Below are 27,488 nucleotides of genomic sequence, written 5' to 3'. Positions count from 1 at the left end.
AAATCACTAAGGAGTTCCATGATCATATATAACTTTGAGGCAAGAGCCTGATACATTTTAAACAGGGTGACTTCTTATATAGTGATGGGTGAATTTGGGGCTTTTCAACGAAAAATTTGCGAATTTTCCACGAAATGGTGAAAAACTGCACCGGCGTCTCGTTTTTGACGCCGGCGTCCTTTTTTTGGATGCCGGCGTCCATTTTTGGCGAAATTGAGCCGCCGTCCAAAAAAACAGACGTCGTTTCTGATTTCTAAAACCTAGAATAGAAGAAAGCAAGTGGAAGTCTGGTTAAATAATAGTATTGGTCACAGCTATGCAGAATTTCAGTGCAGCCAAGCATTAGCATTATTTTAAGATTTATATCAGTCAGGGCATATTTTGCAACGCCAGCTCCGATTCGGTTGTATGGGAAGCACAGATGTGGCCGCCCAGCTTGAAAATAATCTGTTGTGGAGATGGGTGGCTTCTAATGAGGAAGCTTGTTTAGTAATCTGTATACGATATTTTTATACACTTATTGAAATTGGTAGCCGTCTACTAATTAAGTAAATCCTTTGGTTTGAACCTGGCAGAGAGCCTGTAAAATCTTCACTTACATATTTAAAGGAATTGGAAAATAAAAAAAGGGTAAATAGGCTGTGCAAAATAAAACATGTTTTCAATATAGTTAATTATCAAAAAATGTAATGAATAAAGGCTGGAAAGACTGGATGTCTAACATAATAGCCACAAAACTACTTCCTGCTTTGCAGCTCTCCTTTTTTTCATTGATTGGTTACCAGGCAGTAACCAATCAGTGACCTGAGGGGGGAGCACATGGGTCATAAACATTTGCTTTTAAATTTGAGCTGCACTCTAAGGATCAATTGCAAACTCACTGAACAGTTATGTCCCATGTGGCCCCCCTTCAAGCCGCTGACTAATGGTGGCCATACACGGGCAGATAAAGCTGCCGATATCGGTCGTTTGGACCAATTTGACAGCTTATCTGCCCGTGTATGGGGGCTTCCAACGGGTCTTCCTGATCGATATCTGGCCACGATATCGATCGGGAAGGTTGGATTTTTAACCGACCGACCCGTCGGAGCCCCTTGGCGCATTGTAATTCGATCGTTTGGCCATACGGCCGAATGTTCGAATTACCCCCGATATAGCCATGCCGTTAGTGGCATATCGGGGAAAGATCCGCTCGTTTGGCGATGTCGCCAAACGAGCGGATCTTTGAGTCTATGGCCACCTTAACTCAGAGTTAGAGAGCTGACATTAGGAAGTTGAGTCACTCCAGCCTTTATACATAACATTTTTGGCTAACTAACTATATTAGATTTTTTTTTTATTTTGCACAGCCTATTTACACTGTTTTGATTTTTACACTGAACTGTTCCTTGAAGGCCCCGGCATCAACCACCACATTTTTGTATTTGTGGCTAACAGACATGCCTGTAGCAGGGTGAAGAAAATTGGGCCACCAAGAGACTAATGCTTTTAACTGCACCTCAGGAGACCAGTTGTGTATATTGGAAAGGTAAAGAAACTCCATTATGTGATACAGATGCAATGTATCTTTTATCAAGGAAAGGATTGCTATTTTGCTACCCCTTAGCCTACACATGTCACACCTTTAATTTGTGACATCATAATATGCATATAAATACATATTTATTTATTTTTTATTTAGAGTGTGCTGCTCCTACCTGCAACACTGAATGTTTTTTTGACCACATACCTCAAATAAAAAGCAGTGATAGAGTACAGACACTTTTTTAAAATAAATATTAAAATATATTTATGCCTGGTGTCCGCACTCAAACCATTTTTTGTGGGTGCAGGGTCAAATTGCAAAGAATAGTAAGGTTTATTACAGGTTTTATTTTGCCTGTGTTGAAACAGTTCATTGTAAGATACCGACTGAAGCTTTTTGAATCACATATTACATGAGTAAACTTCATTTATGTAAAGGTAATGGGCTAAATATTGTGACTTGTTTTCATGGGAATTTGTAAAAATTTCAGAATCACCCTGGTCTCTACATTCTAGCAGTAACCTTTTCTGCAATTATAAACTGTCATCAGTTTAATTGTATTGACTTTCATTGAATGCAGCCTTTAATTTGCCCATTAGGCTTTAGCCATATCAGAATGCTTAATCTCACATGAGTTCAAGATTCTATGTTGACATCAGAGTTTCAAGCTGCAATCACTGATCACATTCCTTACTGGACACTTGGGGGAAAGTATTGTTTGCTGCAAGAGAGCACTATATATATACTATATCAGGTATCCCCAACCAGTAGCTCGTGAGCAACATGTTGCTCTCCAAACCCTTGGATGTTGTTCTCAGGGTCCTCAAAGCAGGTGCTTATTTTTGAATTCCAAGCTTGAAAGCAAGTTTAATTGCATAAAAACTAAGTATAGTGCCAAGTAGAGCCTCCTGTAGGCTGCCAGTCCACATAGGTGCTACCAAATAACCAACCACAGCCCTTATTTGGCACCCCAATGGACTTTTTCATGCTGGTATTGCTCCCCAACTTTTTTTTTTTCATTTGAATGTGGCTCACGGGTAAAAAAGGTTGGGGACCCCTGTACTATATCTACATGGAATGCAAAGAGATGCTGATATGACTAAGATAATTTGTTGAAGGACTTTTATTCAAGTTTTAAATTAAAGTAATAATACTAGTTTACTATATAATAAATTATACCATGCCTTTAATCTTGTGTTACTACCCTAATAATAATAATAATCTAAAGCTATTTAGTCATAAGAATCCATAACAATCAGGGAATAGAACTAGACCTAAACTCATATGTTCAATATCTTCACTTGTAGCTCAATGACTACTTAACCTTCGCAGGAAGTAATGACATAGAGAGACAACAATTAGTCATCAATTTTTAAAGCAACAGTTCCTTGTGTCACGGCCAAAATTTATTCTTCATATCAAGAACACTAATGTTTCTGTATTAAACAAGAAGGAAAAAAGCATACTTCATCTTAAAAAGTAAGCATTATTGAGGTAAAATTATCCATCCAAAAGCGGCAACCACATCTTAGAATCATTCTGAACTTATCCAACATTACAAAGAGGAAAATAAAATTATCACAATTTTCAAAAGCAAGGATATCCAACCTGTGGCCTTTCAACTGATATTGTACCACAACTCCCAGTATATTAAGGATGCCGGAAATTGTAGTAGTTCAACCAGTTTTGGTTAAACCACAACTCCCAGCCTTATCTGTGAATTTTAGTTCAAGATCAATTGGAGGATGGTAGATTGGACATCCCTGTTCTAAGGAATGGAACGGGCCCAAAACCGATAAAAAGAAGCAGCTTTTTATTAGTATAATCATTTTCATACCTGCTTTTTACCTTTTAAAGACCAAACAAAAACATTACAAAAAAAAAAAACAAATACACAAAGGCCATTCATTTTTACAAAGGTTGTTTGGGAAAGGGGTGAATTTATCAATGTTATAAATTAAAAACTAAACTAAATATGCATTTAGTCATAAAGGATGCAAATTCTAAATACCTTCGGCAACTCTCTCAAAATCAGAGTGGTCTGCAGCATACGCCGTAATATCTCAGGCAGATGTGGCACAAGGCAGGATATTTTTCTCTAGTAGAGTGTGGGGACGTGCCTCTCTGAATCTTCTCTTCTGCATACAGCTTTTTCCTCAACACTAACAATATTTCTTAAGTGCAAATTTGGTATGTATATGCAGAAATTGAAGACCATTATTTGGATCCCTGTCTTGTTTTTTATCAAAACATCAAAATATACAAGCTACTCCTGTGTTATCTCAATCATGTATTTCTAAAGGTATCAGATGCAATCTGGACAATCAAAAGGTTACAGTGCTTTAGTCTTTAGCAAGCAAGGGGTCGCTGGTGCCACCCACTAATCCCCCACTATGTTTTCTGTTAAAACAAGCCATTAAAAACCTTTATGCACATACGTTAAAAATTCCAATTTTTCAGACCCAATTTTGAATTTTTTTGTTAAAGAAATAATACTGGAAATGTAAATAAACTGGTAGCTTGTTTTGATATTTCAGAGTGCCAGCAAATATAACTGTACTCCAATTATTGATCGGTTTTCACAGTGAAAGATAAAGCCTGGAAAGTTCCTTCTTAGTATGTATTGTCTCTGCTTCTAATCGCCATCATTGGTAGATGGAAAGGTTGCTTGGTCATCAGCCAATGAAAGAATTTCTGATGAATGGAGCAACATTATTATTATAATACTTTGTTCTTCATCTGCCCAGGGAAAATGCCCAAGAAGCGCTAAATGGTTTTGAAACAAATGAAACTAGAGACCAAGTCAAGACCAAAATGGGCCACTCTGTTGGTTGAAATATCTGTATGCACTCATCTAAAGGGATATAGTTACAAAAAAACAGAGAGAAATATCACAATCACATAAATTATAGCCTCTGGACTAATGCAGAGCCCGTTAACTAATCCTGGGTCAAAATACCAGTGGAAACTTTAGTAGGCTATGTCTGTCATTGACCAATTACGGCTCAAATTTTCCATTACCGTTGTAGAGGAAAGGCTCCATTCAAAAATGTGAAAACCAACAACCTGGGTTTTTTTAGGACTATTATGAAAATAACAGACTTGTAACAATTTTGTTCTGGTCATAAATATACAGAGAAAATGTATGCTCATAGGACAGTATATAAGGCACGTAACAGTCTTTGAGAATACAGAAGATTCAGCCAACTTAAATTAATGGTTCTTTCCTTTGTTGAGTCCACGGTTCTGTACAGTTACACAAATATTGTGCTGCAAATACATCTTCCAAGCTGTCCCTCAGCTCGTGGCAACAACAGTACAACAAGCTTTCAACAAGACTGTCCCCAACAATGTAAAAGTCATTGAACAAAGTTTCTATTAAAATACACTTGGAAACTGACTAAAAATAATTTCTTTCATAAAGAAATTTTTCAAAGAGTCATCAGAAGAGATTTGTCAGAGTTGTCTGTGGGGGGCTTCGAGACTCGTGTATGTCCAAGCTGCCAGGCACCGATGTCAATACAGAGGTCACAGTTGGCATGGTAGGGTTAGTCAGGTCTGTTAATGTTGTTGGGGTGCTAGATGGACTCATGGAGGCATTGGAAATTTCAGACGCTGGCCCTGATGGAGTTCCAGCTTGAAGTGTGGAATCAGATGTTTTGTCCACTCCGTTGCTCTCTTGTCGTAAAATATTACGTCTAAATTTGGCTCGTGCATTCTGAAACCATACCTAGAGCAAAAGCAAATCTTATTATAAATCTGTACATCATTTTATTGTGACTTAGGAAATATAATTTATATTTATGCTTTAGAAAGCTCTGACTGGCTACAGGGGAAAAAAAATCTACAAATAGAAACAATAATTACAGATCTATCAATTAGGACAATAAATTAGCAGATGTCTGGAAGAACATACTGTTAGACCTAAATAAGATTCAAGAAGGAAATAGTTAGACAGCAATAAGAATTGTTATATTACTCAGTTACTCAGCTGCAGAGCATATAAAGACCCAACCTCTATATCTAGAGTGCTGCACCATCCACAAATTATAGCACAGCATTTACTGTGTTCTGCACAGTCCTTCTAAATATCAAATAGCAATAAAAGCTGGTCCTTTTCCTCAGTCTATTACTTCTAAGTAGAATGGTCTTCTATGGAAAAGTAGTCACGTCACCTGACCACTACCCTGAAAAGTATCTCCCATGGTTTTGACACAGTCTATCAACACATAACTGGAGAACAACATCTACTCTGTCTGATGCTGGGCTAATGTTTCCTTCTAAGCATGAAAAGACCCTTCTGGTACAAACACATGACCCTAGCTGCAAATTCCTTCATGAGTGGCAATGAAAATAGACATTTGAACAATTACCATGCAACAGAATATGGCATTTAAATGCAAAACTCAGAAAGCAGAATACATTTAACTAAGGAACCTACAACGTGTTTTCTTTCACCCAAAAATACTGTTTTGTGCAGCAGTTGATTGATTTAGTGGATACCTCAACAACACGTAACCAGAAATTTAATAGAAACTTTTGGAAGGTCTGATTGGAAGTGAGGATAAGCAACTCAACATATTTGATTTGTTAATAATTCTAATTATTTTGCTTGTTTTTATATTTTTATATTTTTTAATTTTTCAGTTGTTCCTCTAGAAACATAAGCTTTCCCTCCGGTGAACTGAATGAAACTTAAGTGAGAGCACACAGTTTTATCAGTGGAGCCTCTCTTTACACACATGCAAAGCTCATTTAGATCTGCTACTAATTTACCTGTAGTTAGTTGCAAATAAAACACCATTCATTAATGGTACTTGCATCAAAATATGTTCTTTGCACTTTCATATAGTTGCAGTCAGTGCCACTCAATCCTTCTTGCCTCCCATTCTAAATCAAGTGTAGTTGCACCCATTGAGGCAGTAGCACCAGGGGTTCCCTTAATAGAACCAAAGCTCTTACATCAAAAGAAATAGGCGCACATATCACTCTTAAGTAGGGATGCACCAAATACACTATTTTAGGATTCAGCCGAATCCTTTATGAAATATTTGGCTGAATACCGAAACTAATCTGAACCCTATTTTGCATATGTAGGTTAGGGGAAAAAAAGAGGTGAAAGCGAACCAAGTGTGCATCACATGTTTAAGAATTTTTTGAATTTCATGTTTGTGAGACAAAAAGTCCTGTAAATTTTTGGATTTGGATTCAGTTTGTCCAGGCACTTGGATTCGGACGAATCAGAATCGTGCTGAAAGGACGAATTCCGGTGCATCCCTACTCTTAGGACAACCACCAGAAATTATGCCAACAGCACAATGGTGTGAGCGCAATTACGTTAATTCTGACACATTGGCCGCAAATTTCATCAAGCCCTCTTGCGACCAATGTTTGGTGTTCTATGGGAAATGATGAATTATGGAGAAAAAAACATGGCACTTTTGCCTGAAATTGGACTTTGCTCAATGCATTTGTGAGCGCAAATGAGCCTTATACTATGATAAATTTGCAATTAAAAATAATTACTTTTTTTTAACAACGCTGCAGTCATAGCTACCACAAAGGTAGCTATGAAAATGTAAAAAATCTACTGCAGTTCCTTAAAAATGTTGACGGCTAAGGGTCAGGGCACACAGTGCACACAAGGAAACTTTGGGCGACTTCAGAAAACAAAACGATTCGAGTAACATCCCGCTGGCAATTTACATTTTAGCCAGAGGGAAGGCAAGGGAGATTATTTGCCCTGAAGAAGAGGAGATTTTTCGCCGGGCGACTAATCTCCCCGAATCTGCCTTTGTCTGCTCACCCTAAAACTGTAATTTACACATATTACTAGTGTACGTACACTAATGAGCAAAACATCTTGGTAACATTAGGAATGTCCTCTGTCACTCATTCATCTGGCCACTGTGAACTACAACTCACATCAGCAAGCTCTTGCCTAAATCTGTTGCATACCTGCAAAACCCTTTTGGTTAAACCTGTCTTCTGAGCTAACTGCTTTAAGTCCTTGGCATCTGGATTGTGGTTGATAGCAAAGTAGGACTTCATTGTTCGTAGCTGATGGTGTTTGAAGGAGGTCCTCATTCTTTTGGTTTTCTGATTGGGCGTGTACTGCTGGTCTCTATCCATATGGTCTCCATCATTTTCATTGCAGCTTAGAGCTAGCAAAAAAACAGAAAAGATGTCATTAATTACAGTACAAAATCCGCACATCATGTCTAACCGATTTCACTTGCAACAAGGGAGGAATTACAGACTGATCAGCCATTTTAAGGGTGGAACATCAAGTATAAGAGGGGAAACTGTTCGGCGCTCAGGCTAATTATCATTCTACGCTTCAATTAACACACCTGTGGCAAATCTGGAGAAGAAAAACCAAGTGACCAGTTTTAGATTTCAGCACTGCAGTTTAACAAAACAAAATAATTTAATACTTTACACAGCAATCTCGATCTCTCTTGGGAGAAGGATTAACCTGCAGAAATGCTGGAAAAAACACTGTAGATACATCAAATTGCAAAAAGAGAATTTAAAATAAATAATGACAGGCCCCAGCTGCAGATTTCCCTGCAGATTCGGTTATCCTTCTGATCTGTTCTCTTATGATGTTGGTTTGGATGCAGGGTTAAGTTTAATTTTATATCAATGGACTTTGTTTAAATTAATCAAAACCGTTTTCTACCTTTAGGGGCCTATTTTATTATACCTCAAAACTGCTAAAAATCCGAATCTGAAAATAGCTAAAAATTGTCATGTAGAAGTCAATGGCAGATGTCCCTGTTACAATTTGAAGAGGTCATGATCTGCACTGGGTTTCATACGATAATCCGAAAAATTCAGGGTTCTCAGGCAACAACTCATATTAATTATTATTAATTATTATTAAATTATTATTAAAAAATCATATTAATTATAATTATCATAATTATTACTGCGGCAACATGTATCATCTAAGAGCCCAAAATGTTATCATATATGGCAGATGGCCATCCAGTAATTTGGGTCTTTTTTGGATAATGAGCTTCCCATAACCCATACCTGTACTAGAAGGAAGGCAAGAGGATTCAGTAACATGGATGTATATGCAAACAACATCCCATGCTGCCCTTTAGTATCCTAAAATTTGAAATCAAATATAATACCAAATTATAAAGTAATTGATGTTCTGTAAACATATTACAGCCAATAGAATGTTTGCTTTCAAACGGAATACCAGTGAATGCCGCCTGCTGATTGGTTGCTGTGTGTTACTTGATATTGAGCGTTTCTTACCCGATACATACAAGTATATAAGACAAGAGTTTAATTAATCATTAGTAAGAAAAACACAGGAGCTTATTTTAGGAAATTCAGTCTTGGAATTCGATCAACCAAATGTTATCTGTGGATTTTTTCTGTGGGCTCCATTCACTAAGCGGCAGATTTATCAAGGGTCGAAGTGAATTCGAGGGAATTTTCGAAGTAAAAAAATTCGATTCGAAGTATAATAGTTTGAATATTCGAATATTCGATAATCGAAGTACTGTCTCTTTAAAAAACTTTGACTTCAATACTTCGCCAAATTAAACCTGCCAAAGTGCTATGTTAGCCTATGGGGACCTTCTAATGCATTTTTCTAAGTATTTTGTAGTCAAAGTAAAATCGTTCGATCGATCGCTGAAATAGTTCGAATCGTGGACCGCAAAACGGTCAAATTCGGTAAAAAAACTTCGAATTCGAAGTATTTAAATTTGATGGTCGAATTTCAAAGTATTTTTTACTTTGAAATTCGACCCTTGATAAATCTGCCCCTAAGAGTTTGTATTGTTACATTTTTATACAGTACTTGTGGGTGAAAACAATAAAATTTGGGGACCAAAAGTTTCAAAGGAAACCATTTGTCCAGCTATATGTGAATTAGTGCAATGATAGTGTCTCGCTTTTTTTAATTCCATTTTAAAAATCCGGCACTTTGGACCTGTCGAGGTTGCATAAAAGTCAATGGAAGTAGTCCCAAAGATTTTTTGATCTTCGCTGAGTTTCGTGCAATAATCCAAACAAAATTGGAGTTGTCGGGTAGAAATTCCAAAAAATACGTAAAAATTTGGATTTTTTCCCGCAAACAAAATTTTTGCCAAAGTGTATTGATAAATACAGAGGAAAAACCGGTATGGCTTTGGTCTGAGTTTTTTTCAGATAATATTGAGATAAATTCGGACTTTGATAAATGTCATTGAGCTTTAATGAATCTAGGCCTAGATTCATTAAAGCTCAATGACATTTATCAAAGTCCAAAGTCATAGTAGCCTATTCGATGGTCGAAGTATCCAAAAATTACTTGGAATTACGAATTTTTTCACTTCGAAAATTCCCTCGATTTCCCTTCGACCCTTGATAAATCTGCCCCTAAGTGTAGTCTGACCACACTACAGTGTTTCTGAGAATTTTATGGAGCAAATAAAAAGTGAGACAAAATTGCTGTGGCTCCGCTGTGCATATTCTTTTTAGAACACAGAATGTATTTTCCATTGACCTGAGAGTAATGCATGAGACACAGTTTGCTATGTGCACAGAACAATCGTTCTCTGCATATTTGGGAGTGGGAGCTGCCATATTCCTCTCGACAAGGACTCCAGCCAGGGAAACCGCTCTTCTAATTAACTGAATACCTTATGAAACAAAGGGGCAACTATTAACAATGAAATTTTTTCTTTAAACACGATGGCTATGTTAAAACTATAAAGTTGCCGTAAACATAAAGAATGACTAAGTTTCCATTTAACTGATGGGAAGTTGAGGAATATCACATGACTTTTGGAATATTCACCCTCTATGTGCAAGCAGGAAAAGCCATTATAATTTACATTAATTGCTCTTTTACAACACTACAAATTGTGTTCAGGCTCAAATAACTTTTTTCTTTTGATGACAGTATCCCTGTTTACAGTCAAATAAATTAGTCATCTGCTACTAATTGTTGCTGTAACTTTTACAACATAAAGTGCACTCCCAATTAAGGACAAGCATATTAAATATTTTGCTCAATCTTTATCCATTAGGCAGTAGGATATGAAAAGCCAGTGCAGCTTCACATAAACTGTGAATATTTCTTAATTATTCTATTTTGTTATGTAGTGTTAATAGATGGATAAAGAAAGAAATATATATTTTTTCTAGCTTAACTATGAAGTGGATTTTTTTTCATCAACATAGCTAGCTACCCATTGAATCTCTTTACTTGACTAGAACATGCAGTTTAAATTAAAACCATATAAATGAGAGATTTTAATCCGGTAGCCCTTCAAATAATATACAATTTCCAGCATAACCAACCTTGATAGCCAGAAGGGTAACAATGGACCCAGAGACTTTTGGGGGACTTTGTAACCTATACTTTTTAACATAGAAATGATCTAGCCAAGCAAATTAGCTCTCTGGATAAAAGTAATTATTTAATAATAATGAATACTCTCAGACAGCATCATCGAAGAACAGCTCTCCACCAAGCCACTTACTATAAGGTAATTTATAATGGCTATTTGTTAGTCATACCTTTAAGAGGACCTGCTGCTTACTGTGGAACATACATTGTTTAAATAAGAAGAAACCATCCCAAAGTTCCAACAACAAGGTTACATCGCTGAAAAATATTTCCTTCTCATAACCTGGACCTTCATCAGCTACACATCCGGAATTATGATCATAACACAACCTTGGCCATGTCTGAAGATGTAAGCTGTGTGTTTGTGCAGCAATACTGTCTACTTTGCCCTACTGAAATATATGGACCTCTCTACAACTTCTGCTTGACATATAATGGTGTCCGAGACCCCATTATTAGGGGACCTAAAATGTTTCAGGAGCTTAACTCAAAGTGAAGTGTTTGGAGAACAATAAAAACTGTTTATAAATAAGACTGAACCTCCATTCGTCAGACAGTATGGGGATACAGCTTATGGTATGCACAGAACATTTCGGCTGAGCATATAAAACATTTTCTAAAATTATAATTGACAAGTATATATAAAACTGTGGCATAGCTTTCTATTTTTGTTCAAAAGTGTTGTATCACGTCTGTGTGTGTGTGTATAAAAGCAGTGCTTTTATTAAAATCAGTTTTATACAAAATTAATTCCAAAAATCAGAAAGCAGGAGAGATGTCATTCTGCAAGTGACTAACTAAATAACATTGTTTGCTGCTGTCCACCTTTAAAGGAAGAATTTTCCCAAAATTCTAGCCCTTTTGTTTTAATCAGCTGATCTCTATAACATATGTCGGATTAGGATGGAAACTGTTCTCTGTCACAAAAGCAATACTTAAAGCATTTTTATTTCAACTTGATATCTGCAGGCCAGTAAAATGGCTAATTGCACGTGTGTTTATATCCAAATTCAGCCAAATGAAGGGAAGATATCTTTAAGATGAGAGCTGCATGGTGTATTTTCACAGCAGACAAGCTTCACTGCGACACGCATTACAGCAAACCATCCCTTGTTCTTCTTAATCTAGGACGCTGGATGTGTAAGATGTGCGCATCATTAGAATTTCTGGGAGAAAGATGCTCATTGTGCTTACATTATGCAAAAGAAAACGGGGCAATGTCATTACTCCAGAGGTAACACCAGTAGAGACACAGAAGGCTGCATATTTGAGATGGGGCTGTAATACATTTTTGCAAGCAAAAAAAAAAAAAAAGATCTTGTAGTGTGATATGTTAATACCAGGCAGATCCTGTTCATAAAATAGAATAATGCACAAATTCTGTGAGTTTGTGCCAAGAGCATTTTACCTTATTTGGGACCAACATTCTAAATCCATAAAGAGTTTCCACATTACTATGTATAGTATTCATGAATGCGTTAAAATCAAATTCAGTTCTATAGTTGCCTTCATGCCACTTGATTTTATTAAGGCAAAGTCGTGCAGTAAAAATGGCATCAGCACTGAGAATAGCAAAGGAGAAACTTCAGAAATCAACAGAACGCAGTTTATGTGATCGATATAATGTACAGATTACAAAATAACACTAAATAAGAATAAAAATACCTTAGCGTTACATGAAGGACAATCTTGTACTTGATCCCAACTAAGATATAATTAATCCTTATTAGTGTGAAAAATCCATTCATGTTTAAATGATTTTTAGCATACTTAGGGGCAAATTCACTAAGCGCCGAAGCACCGAACGCTAGTGTTAATTCGCTAGCGTTTGGCATTTTCGTTACTGCGCTAATTCACTAATGAACGCTGGCGTAGTTTCGCTAGTGTTACTTCGCACCCTTACGCCAGGCGAATTTTCTCTAGCGACGTAACTACGCAAATTCACTAACTTGCGCAGTGTACTGAACGCTACCTTTTACGCTAGACTTCCTTCGCCACCTCAGACCTGGCGAAGCGCAATAGAGTAGATAGGGATTGTTTCAAAAAAAGTCAAATTTTTTTCTAAGTCCCAAAAAACGCTGGCGTGTTTTCTACATGATGGGTGATAGGCTGAAAAAGATCGAAAAATTTTTTGGGGCTCCCCTCCTTCCCCCCTACATTTCCTGACTCATGGCAACTTACCTAGACAGTGGGCACATGTGTAGGGCAAAATACAATTTTTATTTGCTGATTTGAAGGTTTTCTAGGCATTTGTAGTGCTGATACGTATTCCTCCATTGAAATTTGAATTTTGCGCCGTATGCAAATTAGCCTTCGCTAGCGTGACTTCGCTTTACATAGCGAATCAACGCTAGAGCAACTTTGCAACCTTACGCTACCCCTGTGCGCAACTTCGGATTTTAGCGAATTTGCGGAGCGCTGGGGAAACTACGCCTGGCGAAGTGCGGCGAAGTTGCGCCTGGCGCAACTTAGCATCTTAGTGAATTTGCCCCTTAAAGTATGGAGATCCAAATTATGAAAAGATTCCTTATCTGGAAAACCCCAGGTCCCGAGATAACGGGTGCCATACCTATACAAATTTCCAGTGATTACAAACATAGCTGCAATTGACAGCAGAGTCCCTTTCCTTACTCTGCCCTGGTAGTTCTGACTTCTGCTACACTTCTTTCAAGAGACAGAACCGTCAGTGTAACCCAATTAGGTGAAAAGATTTTCTCCTCGAATTAAATATCGTCCATGTTTTCACGTGATAAACCATAAGATCAGTATTTTAAGTTTTCAAGATAGATTAAACCTGTTCTGCAACCTCCTTAAAAATGAATGGAACTGTGATTTTTAGGACTTCTTCTTCAATTAAACATGTGATGTTTAGCAAATATTTCGCAGTTTCGCAAATGGCGCAAATTCGCCCATCACTAATGTTCACCCACTTGAGTTTTTCCTTAAATGTGCTAGATAGAGGGAAAAGTAAGTTCATTGTAATCTCAATTTTTTTGTTTTGTTTTTCATCATGCACCTCCCCCTTAGAATGAGATTTTCTTTAATTAGGCAACACTTTTTGGGTGGCTACATCCCCTTTAAATCATCTAGTATACCCAATAGCCCTGCTGTTGATCCGAAGCATTTGGTTTGAAACCACAGGTAGCTGTTTCCTTGCAGTTTGGTTTCAGACGAGGAGGTGGAGAATAAAATCCTTCAGGAATAGTTTGTCATTACCTTCTCCAAAAAAAAAAAAAGAAAAAAGATGGTCCCACCCCTTAAAAGCTATCTACAGTATCTCTCATCACTACATCCAGCAACAGTGAATTCCGCATTCAGATTTCCCCTAACCCTTTCCTTTGAGGAAGTAAATAAAAACCTTTTCTTTAATTTCTGGAGACAGCCTTCTGTCGTTTTTACTACCCTTGGGACGCAAAGTCAAACTGAGTGGTCCTTGTACGAATTCCGAATGCATACTCCCTCGTTGCTATGAGAAGGCATTAACCTTAAATTTTACAATTTAAAATAAATATACCCTATTCAGTGGTTTTATTTCTCTTCTGCTTTTTCCCCCTAATTTGCATATTTAAATTTTTAAATGGAACAAAACTGCCATACTGTTTGCCTTGGTGCAGCTGCATCTACTTGATTTCTAAGCAGTTTTTTAAGATTTACTTCAAGCATGATGGCTCAAACTCAGATGCATAAATGCAGTCTATTTATAAGCTTCACTCTCCTACTTAATTGTCTGCTTAAAGTTAAATACATGACATTCGTAACCCGTGTTAATTGGGATATGGCCTCTTTTAAACAGCAGATACTATTGAATAAGCTCCTATTTAAAAAAAATACTTTCATATAAAAGGAATTTAATATGAACAAATACAGTTCAGATTGCAAGCTCTAAGGAGCAGTTCCCTCTTTATCTACTATATCAGCTGGTATTTGTTTATAATTTATTTGCTGAATGTATACACCCATCTAATGTGCAGTACTGCAGAATATGTTCGGGGCTTTATAAATACATGATAATGTTAATAATTTTGCAGACTTTGAGATTATGGGGCCCATCGAATTGGCTACTTCAACCTTCGATTCGAACTAAAAATCGTTCGAATATTCGACCATTCGATAGTCGAAGTACTGTCTCTTTAAAAAAAACTTCGACCCCCTACTTCGCCACCTAAAACCTACCGAACCTCAATGTTAGCCTATGGGGAAGGTCCCCATAGACTTTCTAAGGTTTTTTTGGTCGTAGAAAAATCGTTTGATCAATTGATTAAAATCCTTCGAATCGTTCGATTCAAAGGATTTAATCGTTCGAGCTAACGATTTTTCGTTCGATCATTCTATCGAACTAATTGTGGTAAATCCTTCGACTTCAATATTCGAAGTCGAAGGATTTACCTTCGGCAGTCGAATATCAAGGGTTAATTAACCCTCGATATTGGACCCTATGTAAATCTGCCCCTATATGTACAAGTAAGTCATCTCTTGCCCAGAATGTAGAAAGCTCTTAATTATAGGAAGGTCATCTCCTGTAAAGTGATGGGCGAATTTATTCGCCAGGCGCAAATTCGCAGTGAATTCCCGTGATTCGCCGTCGACGAATACATTAGCAAAACCGCCATGAAAATTTGCAGGCGTCCAAAAAACTGGACGCTGGCGTCCGTTTTTTGGACGCCGCCGCATTTTTGCCAATTTTTCGGCGAAGCGAAACTCCCATTTACTCCCATATAATCCATATTAAGCAAATAATTCTTATTTTTAAAAAAATTACTTCCTTTTTTTCTGTTATAATAAATAATAATAAAGCAGTAGCTTATATTTATATCATGGTGCATGACTCCATATTGGTAGCAAAACAATCCTATTGGTTTTATTTCATATTTAAATGTTTTTAAAGATCCAAATTGTGAATAAAGCTTTGGGTAATAAATATCCCAGACTAATATTATTGTCACTGTCATAACTGACACTTCTAACCTCCTGTCTGATGTACTAAGATAAATGGTAACTTGCATATAAGCAACCAATCAGATCTTTGCTTTCATTTTCTAAAGGTGGCCATACACGGGCCGATAAAAGCTGCCGACAGACCGAGTCGGCAGCTTATTGGCCCGTGTATGGGGCCCCCCGACGGGCTTCCCCGATCTCGTTGGATGGGACTAAAAATCCCGTCGGATCGCGGCTGCATCTGTTTGTTGATGTGGTCCCGCGATCCGACCGCCCATTACAATTTGTTAGGATCCACCTCTAGGTGGGCATATCGGGGAGATATCTCTCCATGTATGGCCACCTTAACTGGTACGAGAGTGAATAAAACTACTTGTCGCCGAACGAGTGGATCTCTCCATGTATGGCCACCTTAACTGGTACTAGAGTGAATAAAACTACTTGCTTATTGGTTAATAGGGGCAATTGCTCTTCCAATGTTAGTGGATGAGCCCTAGAGAGTGCTTCAAGGAGAGAACTTCACCTCCCTTCTAAATACAGCACATGTAACATAATACAGCATTAAAGCACACGTACAACTGTAGGACAGCGTACACACTATCGTGTATCTTGAATCTCTACATACATGGAAACTTTGCAACATTCACAGGATTTAAGAGAAGGTATCTATTTACATGACCTGCTAGTGTGCACTTGAATAGGATTCAGGAGCTCTGTGTTTAATCGATGAAACACTGATTCGCTAAACCAACTTATTTCTCTATGATCAAAAAGACAGCCGGCACCCATAACAAAATCTCAATGAACACCGTGGATGTATAGCAAAGACATTTTTTGAAAAAATGGTTAGATAGTCAGGGGCATGTTTACTAACATTGGAGATAAATATCTGGAGAGATTTCTGGAGATGTTGCCCATAGCAACCAATCAGATCTTTGCTTTTGTTTTCTAACTTGGCTGTGGCTGTTTAAATCTAATTGCTGATTGGTTGCCATGGGCAACATCTCCAGAAATTTCTCCAGATATTTATCTCCAATGTTAGTAAACATGCCCCTAAAACTGAAAGATTCCAAGCTCTTGATCTCTGCAGCATTAAGGGAGATATTTTGGGGATTTTGAGGGAGGGGAAAATGTATTTCTATAATTGGAATGGCGAAGGGTTATTCGCTGCCAAGTAAACAGCCATGAAAGTTTGAAGGTATGAGCATTGCATAGGCTTGCAGAGATCATATAAATTGGCCCTGGTCCATTTAACTGTACACAATTAACCCTTTGCATCTTCTCAACTACAGCCTAAGGAACATTAAACATGAAAAAAAAAAAAATCTTATTTTTGTGATCCATATAAGCACGTTACGTTTAACTGCTGTTCCTAGCCCGAGCTGCTTTGATTTAGATTTATAGTTTTAATAATCTGTTACATTTGGCGAAATTCTCTGTGGTCTGTCGTAAATATTAGAAATTTTCAGATAAAATAAAGTCAGTGTTAAACTGCGCATGAGGGTTTTCCCCCCCCTATAAGATATGAACCGCAAGGCTAAGAAAATGATCTGGAAATACGAAATATATGCGGTTTACAAACTGGTTTCAATTTTCAGCCATTCTTTGGTCTCGCTCTGAGAAAAAAAAAATCAATTGCTTTCGAAAATAAATCTAGCTTCTGCTGCAGCCAAAACTAACTGACTTGTCTCCAAAGGACAGCAAAACTTGTTATTGTAATAGTGACACATGAAATCTGTTGATTACTTGCAAAGTACTTTGGCAAAAGCAGGCGCCAATTCCTTTTCATTTTTTTTTTTTTTTTTTTTTGCAATATACAGCGTTATGTAACTAGAGGGGTTATGCTGTAATACACATATAGGATCTGTTATTTAAAAATCCATTATCTTAATATGGGAATACTATTTTAAGCAAATAATTCTCCTTTTTAAATAGTATTTTGCTTTTCTCTATAATAATAATAATAATAAAACAATACCTTAGCTATATATATATATATATATATATAAAGGTATGGGACCTGTTATCCAGAATGCCCTGGGGGTTTCCGGATAACGGATCTTTCCCTAATATGGGTCTTCATACCTTAAGTCTACAAGAAATTCATGTAAACATTAAGGGGCAAATTTACTTATGGTCGAATATCGAGGGTTAATTAACCCTCGATATTCGACTGCTGAATGTAAATCCTTCGACTTCGAATATCGAAGTCGAAGGATTTACCGCAAATAGTTAGATTGTTCGATCGAACGATTAAATCCTTCGAATTGTTCGATTCGAAGGATTTTAATCCATCAATCGAACCATTTTTCTTCGACCTAAAAATTATTCCAAAGCCTATGGGGACATTCCCCATAGGCTAACATTGACTTCGGTAGGTTTTAGGTGGCGAACTAGGGGGTCGAAGTTTTTTTTAAAGAGACTATTGAATGGTCAAATAGTCGAACAATTTTTAGTTCGAATCGTTCGATTCGAAGCCGAAGTCGTAGTCGATGGTCGAAGTAGCCAAAAAAAACATTTGAAATTCAAAGTTTTTTTTATTCTATTCCTTCACTCGAGCTAAGTAAATGGGCCCCTAAATAAACCCAATAGGCTGGTTTTGCTTCCAATAAGGATTAATTATATCTTAGTTGGGATCAAGTATAAGCTACTGTTTTATTATTACAGAGAAAAAGGAAATCCTTTTTAAAAATTTGGATTATTTGGATAAAATGGTGTCTATGGGAGACAGCCATTCCGTAATTCGGAGCTTTCTGGATATCGGGTTTCCGGATAAGGGATCCTATACCTGTATATAGAGTTGACGGCTCATTTTTTGTATTTTTCTAAGAATGTCTCTCCACTGTTCACTAACAAAGATGAAAAGATTTCCCCCATGAACTCTGTGTTCCAATTGCAGGTTGAGAGTTGTTCTAAAGAATTATCCCCAAACGCATATTACAATGACCTGCATTGTATAATAGCCTTTGTTTATCCCACTTGTCTGAATGGGCTGAATTTCCAGCATGCTCACTGGGGGGTCAGTCTCTATGGGAAAATAACTGAAGGTTACACAATCCGCCCCTGGCCTCATTATTTCAATGTACAGGTATAGGATCCCTTATCCGGAAACCCAATATTCAGAAAGCTCAGAATTACGGAATGGCTCCCTCCCATAGACTCCATTTTATCCAAATAGTCCAAATTTTTGAAAATGATTTCCCTTTTCTGTGTAATAATAAAACAGTTGCATGTACTTGATCCCAACTAAGATATAATTAATCCTTATTGGAAGCAAACCCAGCCTATTGGGTTTATTTAATGTTTAAATGAATTTCTAGTAGACTTAAGGCATGAAGACCCAAATTATGGAAAGATCCGTTATCTGGAAAACCCCAAGTCCCGAGCATTCTGGATAACAGGTCTTATACCTGTATTTATATTTTATATTGGCAGTAAAAAGCTTTATGTTTAATGATAGGCATCCGCCTGCGAATGTTTTCGAGAAACCTCGCTGAACATTCACAGACAAAAAAATGCACGTACGTCAAAATTATTTGGCCGCCATTGAATTTGATGCATTTAGACAAAATAGTCACTTGCGTCCAAATGGTCGCGTGTAAAATTATATTGACTTCAATGCGGATGTTTTCGCCGTTTTCGTGAATTATTCGGCGAAGCGAAACGGGACAGATTCGCCCATCGCTATTTATGTTTACTAAAAGTAAACTATCTCTCTATGTATCTCTCTATCTATCTATACATGCACACGCACATATATATATTTGTTGTATATCCAGAAACCTGTTATTCAGAAGAGTCTAAAATACAGCAATGCAGTTTCCAACACAATCACATTGTAAGCAATAATTCTTAATTGCTTTTTCTCTGTAATAATAATAATGATAGTACCTCGTCTGGACGTGTTTGTGTGAATTTTTTATTGCTGTGTAGGCCTCAGCCAAATGAAATAACAGAACGCATGCTGCATATACATATGTTTGCATGCAGGAAAACCATCTTGGCAAGGAATCAGACGTAGTACTTCGTAACATTCCTCTGCCTGAAACAAGATCATACTATTTCCCTGCTCAATAAAATCTAGTGGCACTCACATTAGGAAGTATTTTCCTTTCCGGTACGTTGTATTATTTTATCATAAAAATATGTATATCTTCCATGTAAATTGCTCAGGCCTATAGATTAGGTATCGGTTGCTCAGGAAAAAAATCCAGAAATCCAGCCACCCTCGTTATCAGCTGTTTACGAGAACGCTAGGTTAAAAGTTACAGGATTGGATCTATTATCTGGAATGCTTGGAACCTGTTTTCCAGACAGGGTAATTGGTAACACCACACACCTTATCAAGTACAAGGTACTATCATTATTGTTATTATTATTATTATTATTATTACAGAGACAAAGCAATGCAGCTAAAAATGAAGAATTATTGGTTACAATGTGATTGTGTTGGAAACTGCTTTGCTGTATTTTAGACTCTTCTGAATAACAGGTTTCTGGATATACAGCAAATATACATGTGCATGTGCATGTATAGATAGATAGATACTTTTAGGGGCACATTTACTAAGCTCGAGTGAAGAATTCGAATGATAAAAAATTCGAATTTCAAAGTATTTTTTTTGGGTACTTCGACCATCGAATGGGTCAAATTGAATGATTCGAACGATTCGAAGTAAAAATTGTTCGACCATTCGATAGTCGAAGTACTGTCTCTTTAAAAATTACTTCGACTTCAATTCTTCGCCACTTAAAACCTACATAGGTACAATGTTAGCCTATGGGGACCTTCCCCAGCACTTTTCTAACTATTTTATGATCGAAGAAAAATCCTCCGATCGATCGATTAAAACCGTTTGAATCGTTCGCTTTGAAGGATTTTTTACTTTGATTGATCGAAGGATTTGCACTAAATCCTTTGAATTCGAAGGATTTAAATTCGAGGGTCGAATTCGAGGGTTTATTGACCCTTGATAAATGTGCCCCCAAGTTTTTTACCATGTCAACCTCACAATCTCTTTTAAAATGTTGAGGTGAAGAAATGTACACCTTCGCTAAGAAACAGAAATATTTGCAACAGAAGGAAGAAAAATAAACACAATTTTTAATCTCAGAAAAACTCCCAACATGCTTTGCACCAATACAGCAGGAAGTAGGAACTTTTACCTCAGGTAACCAACAATCTGCCGCCCAATATACCTTGTAGTGTAATTACCCCAAAAAAAACGGATAGATTTAAGTTGCTTGCTGCGTAAACAGTGAAAGTTGTTGGGGAGCTGCAGGTTTGCTGCCCCTGAATGAAACAAAGGCCTATTATTTTGAGACAGTAAGTTAAATCTGCATTCTGTTTAGATATACGTGTCTCTATAGACATATACTGAGTTCCCAGTCTGAGTCCCATCTGAGGGGAGCATTTTAGGTGTGTTGTTATAATAATTTGGGGCCGAATTTTCTTTAAAAAAGCAGGCACAGCCCACCTTGACTTCATTTGTTTTCTTGGGTCACGTCGCATCAGTTACTTTGTGAAGGCGACTCAGACTGGTCGATGATGACAAAATGTAATCAATGTGAAGAAACAAGGGATTCGGCCGAATCCTTCTGCCAGGCTGAACCGAATCCGAACCCTAATTTGCATATGCATATTAGGGGCGGGGAGGGAAATTGCGCTACTTTTTGTCACAAAACAAAGAAGTAAACAATGTTTTCCCCTTCCCACCCCTAATTTGCGTATGCAAATTAGGATTTGTATTCGGCCAAATCTTTCGCAAAGGATTCGGGGGTTCGGCCGAATCCAAAATAGTGGATTCTGTGCATCCCTAGAAGAAACATATACAAATTCACCAGCGCTGGCTTCGCGCACATCGCAACACTTCGCCAGGCGTAAATTCGCCTGGACAACGCTTAGGCACAGGGTACCTAAGTCTGGCGAAATTACGCTCAGCAGTTAGAAGTTACGCTAGTGTTGGCTAATTTGCATATGGCGTGCAGTTAAAGTACAATGGCCGTATATGCTGCAGCAAATACATTACACTACACAAGCCCAGGGAACCTTAATAAAATGATATAAAGTTGTTATATTGCCCTACACATGAGCCCACAGTATAGTTTATGTGCCATATGTTAGGAAATGTAGGGGGGAAGGAGGGTACCCTAAAAAAAATTTGCGATCTTTTTCAGTTTATCACCCTTTAAATAGGAAAAAACGCCATCTTTTTTTGGACTTCGAAAAAATTTCAACTTTTTTTGAGGAACTCCTATCTACTCTATTGCACTTCGCCTGGACTGAGGTGGCGAAGGCATGTCTGGCGGTAAAAATCTAAAACTTTGTGAATTTGCGTAGTAACGCTCTTTCGCCAGACCAAAAATTTGCCTGGCGTTATAGTGCGAAGTTGCGCCAGAGTCTATCTCCTTGGCGAAATTACACCAGCTACCGTTAGTAAATCGGCGAAGTGCCAAAATGACGTCGCCAGCGTTAGCCACTTCGCCCTTTAGTAAATTTCCCCCATAGTTGGCCATTAAAAAAATTTGTCTTGTGAACGGAATACGTATAGGAGAGTGAAGTGGCTGGAGAAAAGAATATTTCACTATCAGGGACCGCCCGATTATAAAAATAAAGAACACAGGGACAGATCATGAGTGTTTCAATTGTGGGTTTCCAAGAGTGGGATCAAAACCTATCCAGTACAAAGGATATCTGTTAAGCAAAGCATAAAGTTAAATCTACCTTTTGAGGGTCAGTGAGGAATTTATTTTACTCCTTGAGGCTGGAGTAATAGCTGAATGGATGTTGGCCTTTCTATGAATAAATGGTATGGAAGGAGCTAGTTTTTTCCATGTTTTGCTGTAGGTAAATATCAAGGTAAAATAATAAAAAAAAATAATACTTAGACTGATTTTAAGGTGTATTATCCTTTATACAGCACAGACATATTTATGGCAGTGGCACACGCTGCTACTGGGATGGGCGACTAATCTCCCCTAAATGTCTTCCCGAGGAAACTTTGGGCAACTTTGGGGAAGCCGAATCGATCCAAGTGCCATCCCACCGGCGATTTACATTCTAGCCGGCAAGAAGGCATTTAGGGGAGATTAGTCGCCCGAAGAAGAGGTGGTTTGTCGCTGGGCGACTAATCTCCTCCAGTAACAGCGTGTGCCATTGCCCTTTTAGTGGTTGTTCATCATTCACATTAGTATCTTCTCCACTGGAGACGGTGTCCCTAGTTCATTCACACACCTGGAGCCAATGATTCTCCCTATATCTGAGTGTTTGAGGGTAACCAGAGAAAGCCTACGCTGACATGGGGTGAATGTACATATCTTATGCAGATACTTTTCTGCAGTGGGAATCAAACTTGGGATCCCAGTGCTGCAAACTGCTGAGTGAGCAATGATCAAATGGGCATTGCTATAAATGTTGAATTTTGAGGGTTACTGGGAGCACAGCAGCCAGAAGGCTGCACGTTTAACATTCCTGTTGCGAAACATGCCAATACACAGTAAGCATATATGACACATATGGTGGATGTAAGAGGTAATCTGTCCTACTATGGTTTCCCCCATACAGATAATGGCAGTCATTCTAGCTCATCCTACTGTATAGCCTTTGGCCCACATGAAAACAAGATGATTTTCTGGTAAGGTGTTAAATTAAAAGAAAAAAAGGGGGGAGGCACAAAGTTGCAGAGTCACTCAATCAACACATAAAGCCATTAAATCTCCATCAACCAGGGCAGAGTTAATTACAAGTCGTGCTGCAGGAATGACAGCTTGGCACAGTGATACTGCATTATGTCTGCCACTGTGGGAACAAATATAATTAACTCATTAAGTAGCCTCTGATAAGGCCATGCATAATACATTAAGCGGTTTTTGTGTAATATTATGAGGATGGGGGAGGACCTCTGGATCTGTCACTGAGTGCTCTATGAATGCCATAAATTAAGAAGGAAAATGAACCATTTCTTTCATTTAAAAGAAAATAAACCTGTAATGTTAATGTCATCTTCACCTTGTAGGTTGCAAGAAATTAGCTGTGAAATGGCGAGCGGCTTTAGCAGTACAGTTTATTACACTGAGCCTCTGTAAATAGAACCAGCAGTTAAACATGCTAAGATGAAACACGAAGGTTCACCTTTAAATCATATTTTTAGTAAGATACTTCACTCTAAACTTTGCTTAACTACTGTGTCTCCCTAACATGAATCTTTAATATCTTCTGGTTGCTAAGAACAGTGACCACAGCAACCAGAAAGAAGATTAATTATGAGGCTACATTAATATTTGTTTTTCATTGCTTTTCCTTCTGATCCAGCCATCTCCTACTCAAACTTTGCTTTACCCTTTAAACATATGGCTGCTTGTTAGGGTGACTGAACCAAAAAAGCAGATAGTATTTTAATATCAAACTGGGGGGCGCCAAAACAAAAATAGCAACTGCATAATGCAAATTGTCACTGACATTGTCTACAAGAGATATGGCAGCAATGACAGCCATTTAATGAGACCAGAATTGAGAAAGGTGTTTCCCTATAATCACCATATATTGAGTTATTCATATAAACAATGGCTTTACACTTTAAAAGGTCATATAAGGAGAAAGGATTTTAGAATATAGCAGGGTGGATGGCTAATTTGGATTTATAAACCTTGTTAATTAGTCACATAAGAGAATGCAGCAGCCAGATCACACAATCCTACCCTTCCTTTGCTATTTCTAAGGTGGTGGAGTATTGTCTTGCAGAATGGGGAATATAAATTAAATGCAAAACCACACTTGTTTGAAGACAGATTGTTGGTTGCTATATATATATATATATATATATGTATGTATATATATATATATATATATATATATATATATATATATATATATGTATATATATATATATATATATATATATATATATATATATATATATATATATGTGTATATATATATATATGTGTATATATATATATGTATATGTATATATATATGTATATATATATATATGTATATATATATATATATGTATATGTATATATATATGTATATATATATAATACACAAAAGCCATGAATATCCTGTAAATTATATCCTTATAAACGGTGAGTTCTGATGTCATCAGTTATAAACGGTGAGTTCTGATGTCATTTCTGTCACATGGCTCATTGAAATTTGTGTATTATAATAAATAAAGTACCCCAGTTGTAAAATATGAGGATATTAGAAGTTACCTCGGAGTTCCATGACCTGTATAAAAACACTCGGCCTTCGGCCTCGTGTTTTTATATGGTCATGAAACTCCTCGGTAACTTATAATATCCCTATATTTTACAAAAGGGGGTACTTTATTCACTATATAAACAGCATGGGGTCGGTGCACCCAGAACACAAAATGGATGCCTCAGTGCTGGAACAAAAAACAATCATATACAGATATCAAAAAAAGGTCCGCACACATAGGACTTGAATAAAAAAGAAAAAGTGTAGTTTATTCAACGTTTCGGCCCAGTCACTTGAGCCGTCCTCAGGAAGTCCTCCCTTCCTGAGGACGGCTCAAGTGACTGGGCCGAAACGTTGAATAAACTACACTTTTTCTTTTTTATTCACTCCTATGTGTGCGGACCTTTTTTTGATATCTGTATATATATATATATATATATATATATATATATATATACAGTCCAAGGGGCAGATTTATCAAGGGTCGAATTTTGAAGTTAAAAACACTTAGAAATTCGACCATCGAATTGAAATACTTTGACTTCGAATATTGGGTATCCGGCTTAGAAAAATGCTCTAGAAGGTCCCCATAGGCTAACATAACACTTCGGCAGGTTTAATTTGGCGAAGTATTGAAGGCAAAGTTTTTTTAAAGAGACAGTACTCTGATTATCGAATGGTCGAATATTCAAACGATTTTACTTCGAATCGAATTCGAAGTCGAAGTATCCTATTTGATGGTCGAAGTATCCAAAAAAATTACTTTGAATTTCGAAATTTTTTACCCTCTAATTCACTTCGACCCTTGATAAATTTGCCCCCAAGTGTTCGCACTCTGATATTGATACCTTCCTGGGTGCACTGTCAATGTAACTTTATAGTTGTATTAAAAGGGACCCAGTGCCCCAGTGTTTTGATACAAAGTTATCTATTTTATTACATGAAACGTTGGATGCAGCATGTTATAAAATAAAGATGGCTGTGCTGGTCCCTTTTAATATATATATATATATATATATATATATATATATATATATATATATAAATATATATATATATACGGTATATATATACTATAAAGCATGTAAAATAGGTCTCTGTAGCACATAGCATATACCACAAGCTGTAAATACCCTCTAAAACCCCTACTTAGTGATCGAACATATCTTTATGTGCGATAGTTCCAAAAAATGATATATAAAGATATTAAAATGACAGCCTTCTTGATATAATTCTAGTTGTATCTAGGGCTGTAATTAAACATTCACCCTAGATTTGAATGTTAGGGTAGACCACCCCTCCCAATAGACCTAGACGTCTGTGAATCTATCCACTACAGTGTAGCAGTGCGTTTTCCAACACATACATTAAAGAACTGCCGCACTCTGACAGCACTGGACATATGGGATTTTGCATGTTGCATTGTGCAGTTTTTCCATCACATATGCTACCAAACTGTGATGACACATTTCAAACATGCAATTGAGCATGACTATGTGACATATTTGCTTAAACAAGATCGATTTGTGTCATCGTGTACTCTTAATAGTTAATTATTTTTTTTTTTTATTTCAATATAACCCTTTCTGTACTCTTATTTTTATTGATGCCTTTTCAGTGCCAGTTTCATTCATTTCTGCCCTGGATTTTTCATTTCTCAATCAGGCACATACAACACCTACGGCGACCAATCCACAGCAAGATTAGACTAGTCTTGTACATTTAATATGCTAAAAACAAATGCCTGCCTTGGTTGCTATGGTTACTGGATAAAAGCAAGATTTGACCATGTTACTACAAAAGATCATGTGAGTGATGAAATGTGCCAGTACTGCAGCAATTAGTGCTACAAACAACCGGCTCTGCTAAAAAGAAAAGTTGCAAAGTTTGTACCAGGTCTAGTAGCCAAAAACAACCAATTAGATGTTTTCTTTCAAACAAGCAGCCAGTAAATGCACTGTGGTTGTTTGCTATGGGTTAAGGTGGCCATAGACGCAAAGATCCGCTCGTTTGGCGACTAATATATAGTTTTTTGTTGTCTATCCCTGAGCTTATAGCGCTGGTTTTCTTCCCACAAACGAAAAACTATTTACTATTCATCTGAAGGAGAACAGATTTGAATACCGGCCAAGGGAGTGAACTGCAGAGTCTCTGGACTTTATTTTGTGCAACTAATCTGAACGTATGGCCGAATGATCCGATTACGATGGGCAATGGTCTCCGGCAGGATCGGGCGAAAGATGTCGGCACTCTCCACACACTATATGAAAATCGTACAAAACCTCGATTCGTGCAATAGGATCTGTGCGTCTATGGCCAGCTTTACCAGACCTGGAGCAACCTTATCCTACAGTCTTTAGAGCGGTGACGGGAAATTGCCATCATCCAGATTATTTCTGGCACCCCATTTCCTACAGCCATTGGCTTTTTAGAGTTTACCAGTATTTGGAAGGTCACCA

General features: G+C 37.3%; 1 protein-coding gene across 2 annotated transcripts in view; it reads right to left on the bottom strand.

Annotated features, from left to right (window-relative positions):
• Positions 1-2,909: 2,909 nt before the first annotated feature.
• Positions 2,910-27,488, bottom strand: part of lhx2.L (LIM homeobox 2 L homeolog) — a 36,231-nt gene continuing 11,652 nt past the window's right edge. For both annotated transcript variants that reach the window (XM_018229556.2, XM_041572487.1), the window contains exons 4-5: positions 7,484-7,689; positions 2,910-5,255 (exon numbers count right to left, since the gene is read on the bottom strand). In XM_018229556.2, coding sequence (XP_018085045.1) covers positions 4,968-5,255; positions 7,484-7,689 — 494 coding nt within the window. In that variant the 3' untranslated portion in view covers positions 2,910-4,967. The remainder of the gene's footprint in view (positions 5,256-7,483; positions 7,690-27,488) is intronic.

The sequence above is a fragment of the Xenopus laevis genome, chromosome 8L, assembly GCF_017654675.1.
Source record: "Xenopus laevis strain J_2021 chromosome 8L, Xenopus_laevis_v10.1, whole genome shotgun sequence".
Lineage (NCBI taxonomy): Eukaryota > Metazoa > Chordata > Amphibia > Anura > Pipidae > Xenopus > Xenopus laevis.
The sequence above is the reverse complement of the archived record's forward strand: the minus strand, read 5'-3'. Positions and strand labels throughout refer to the sequence as shown.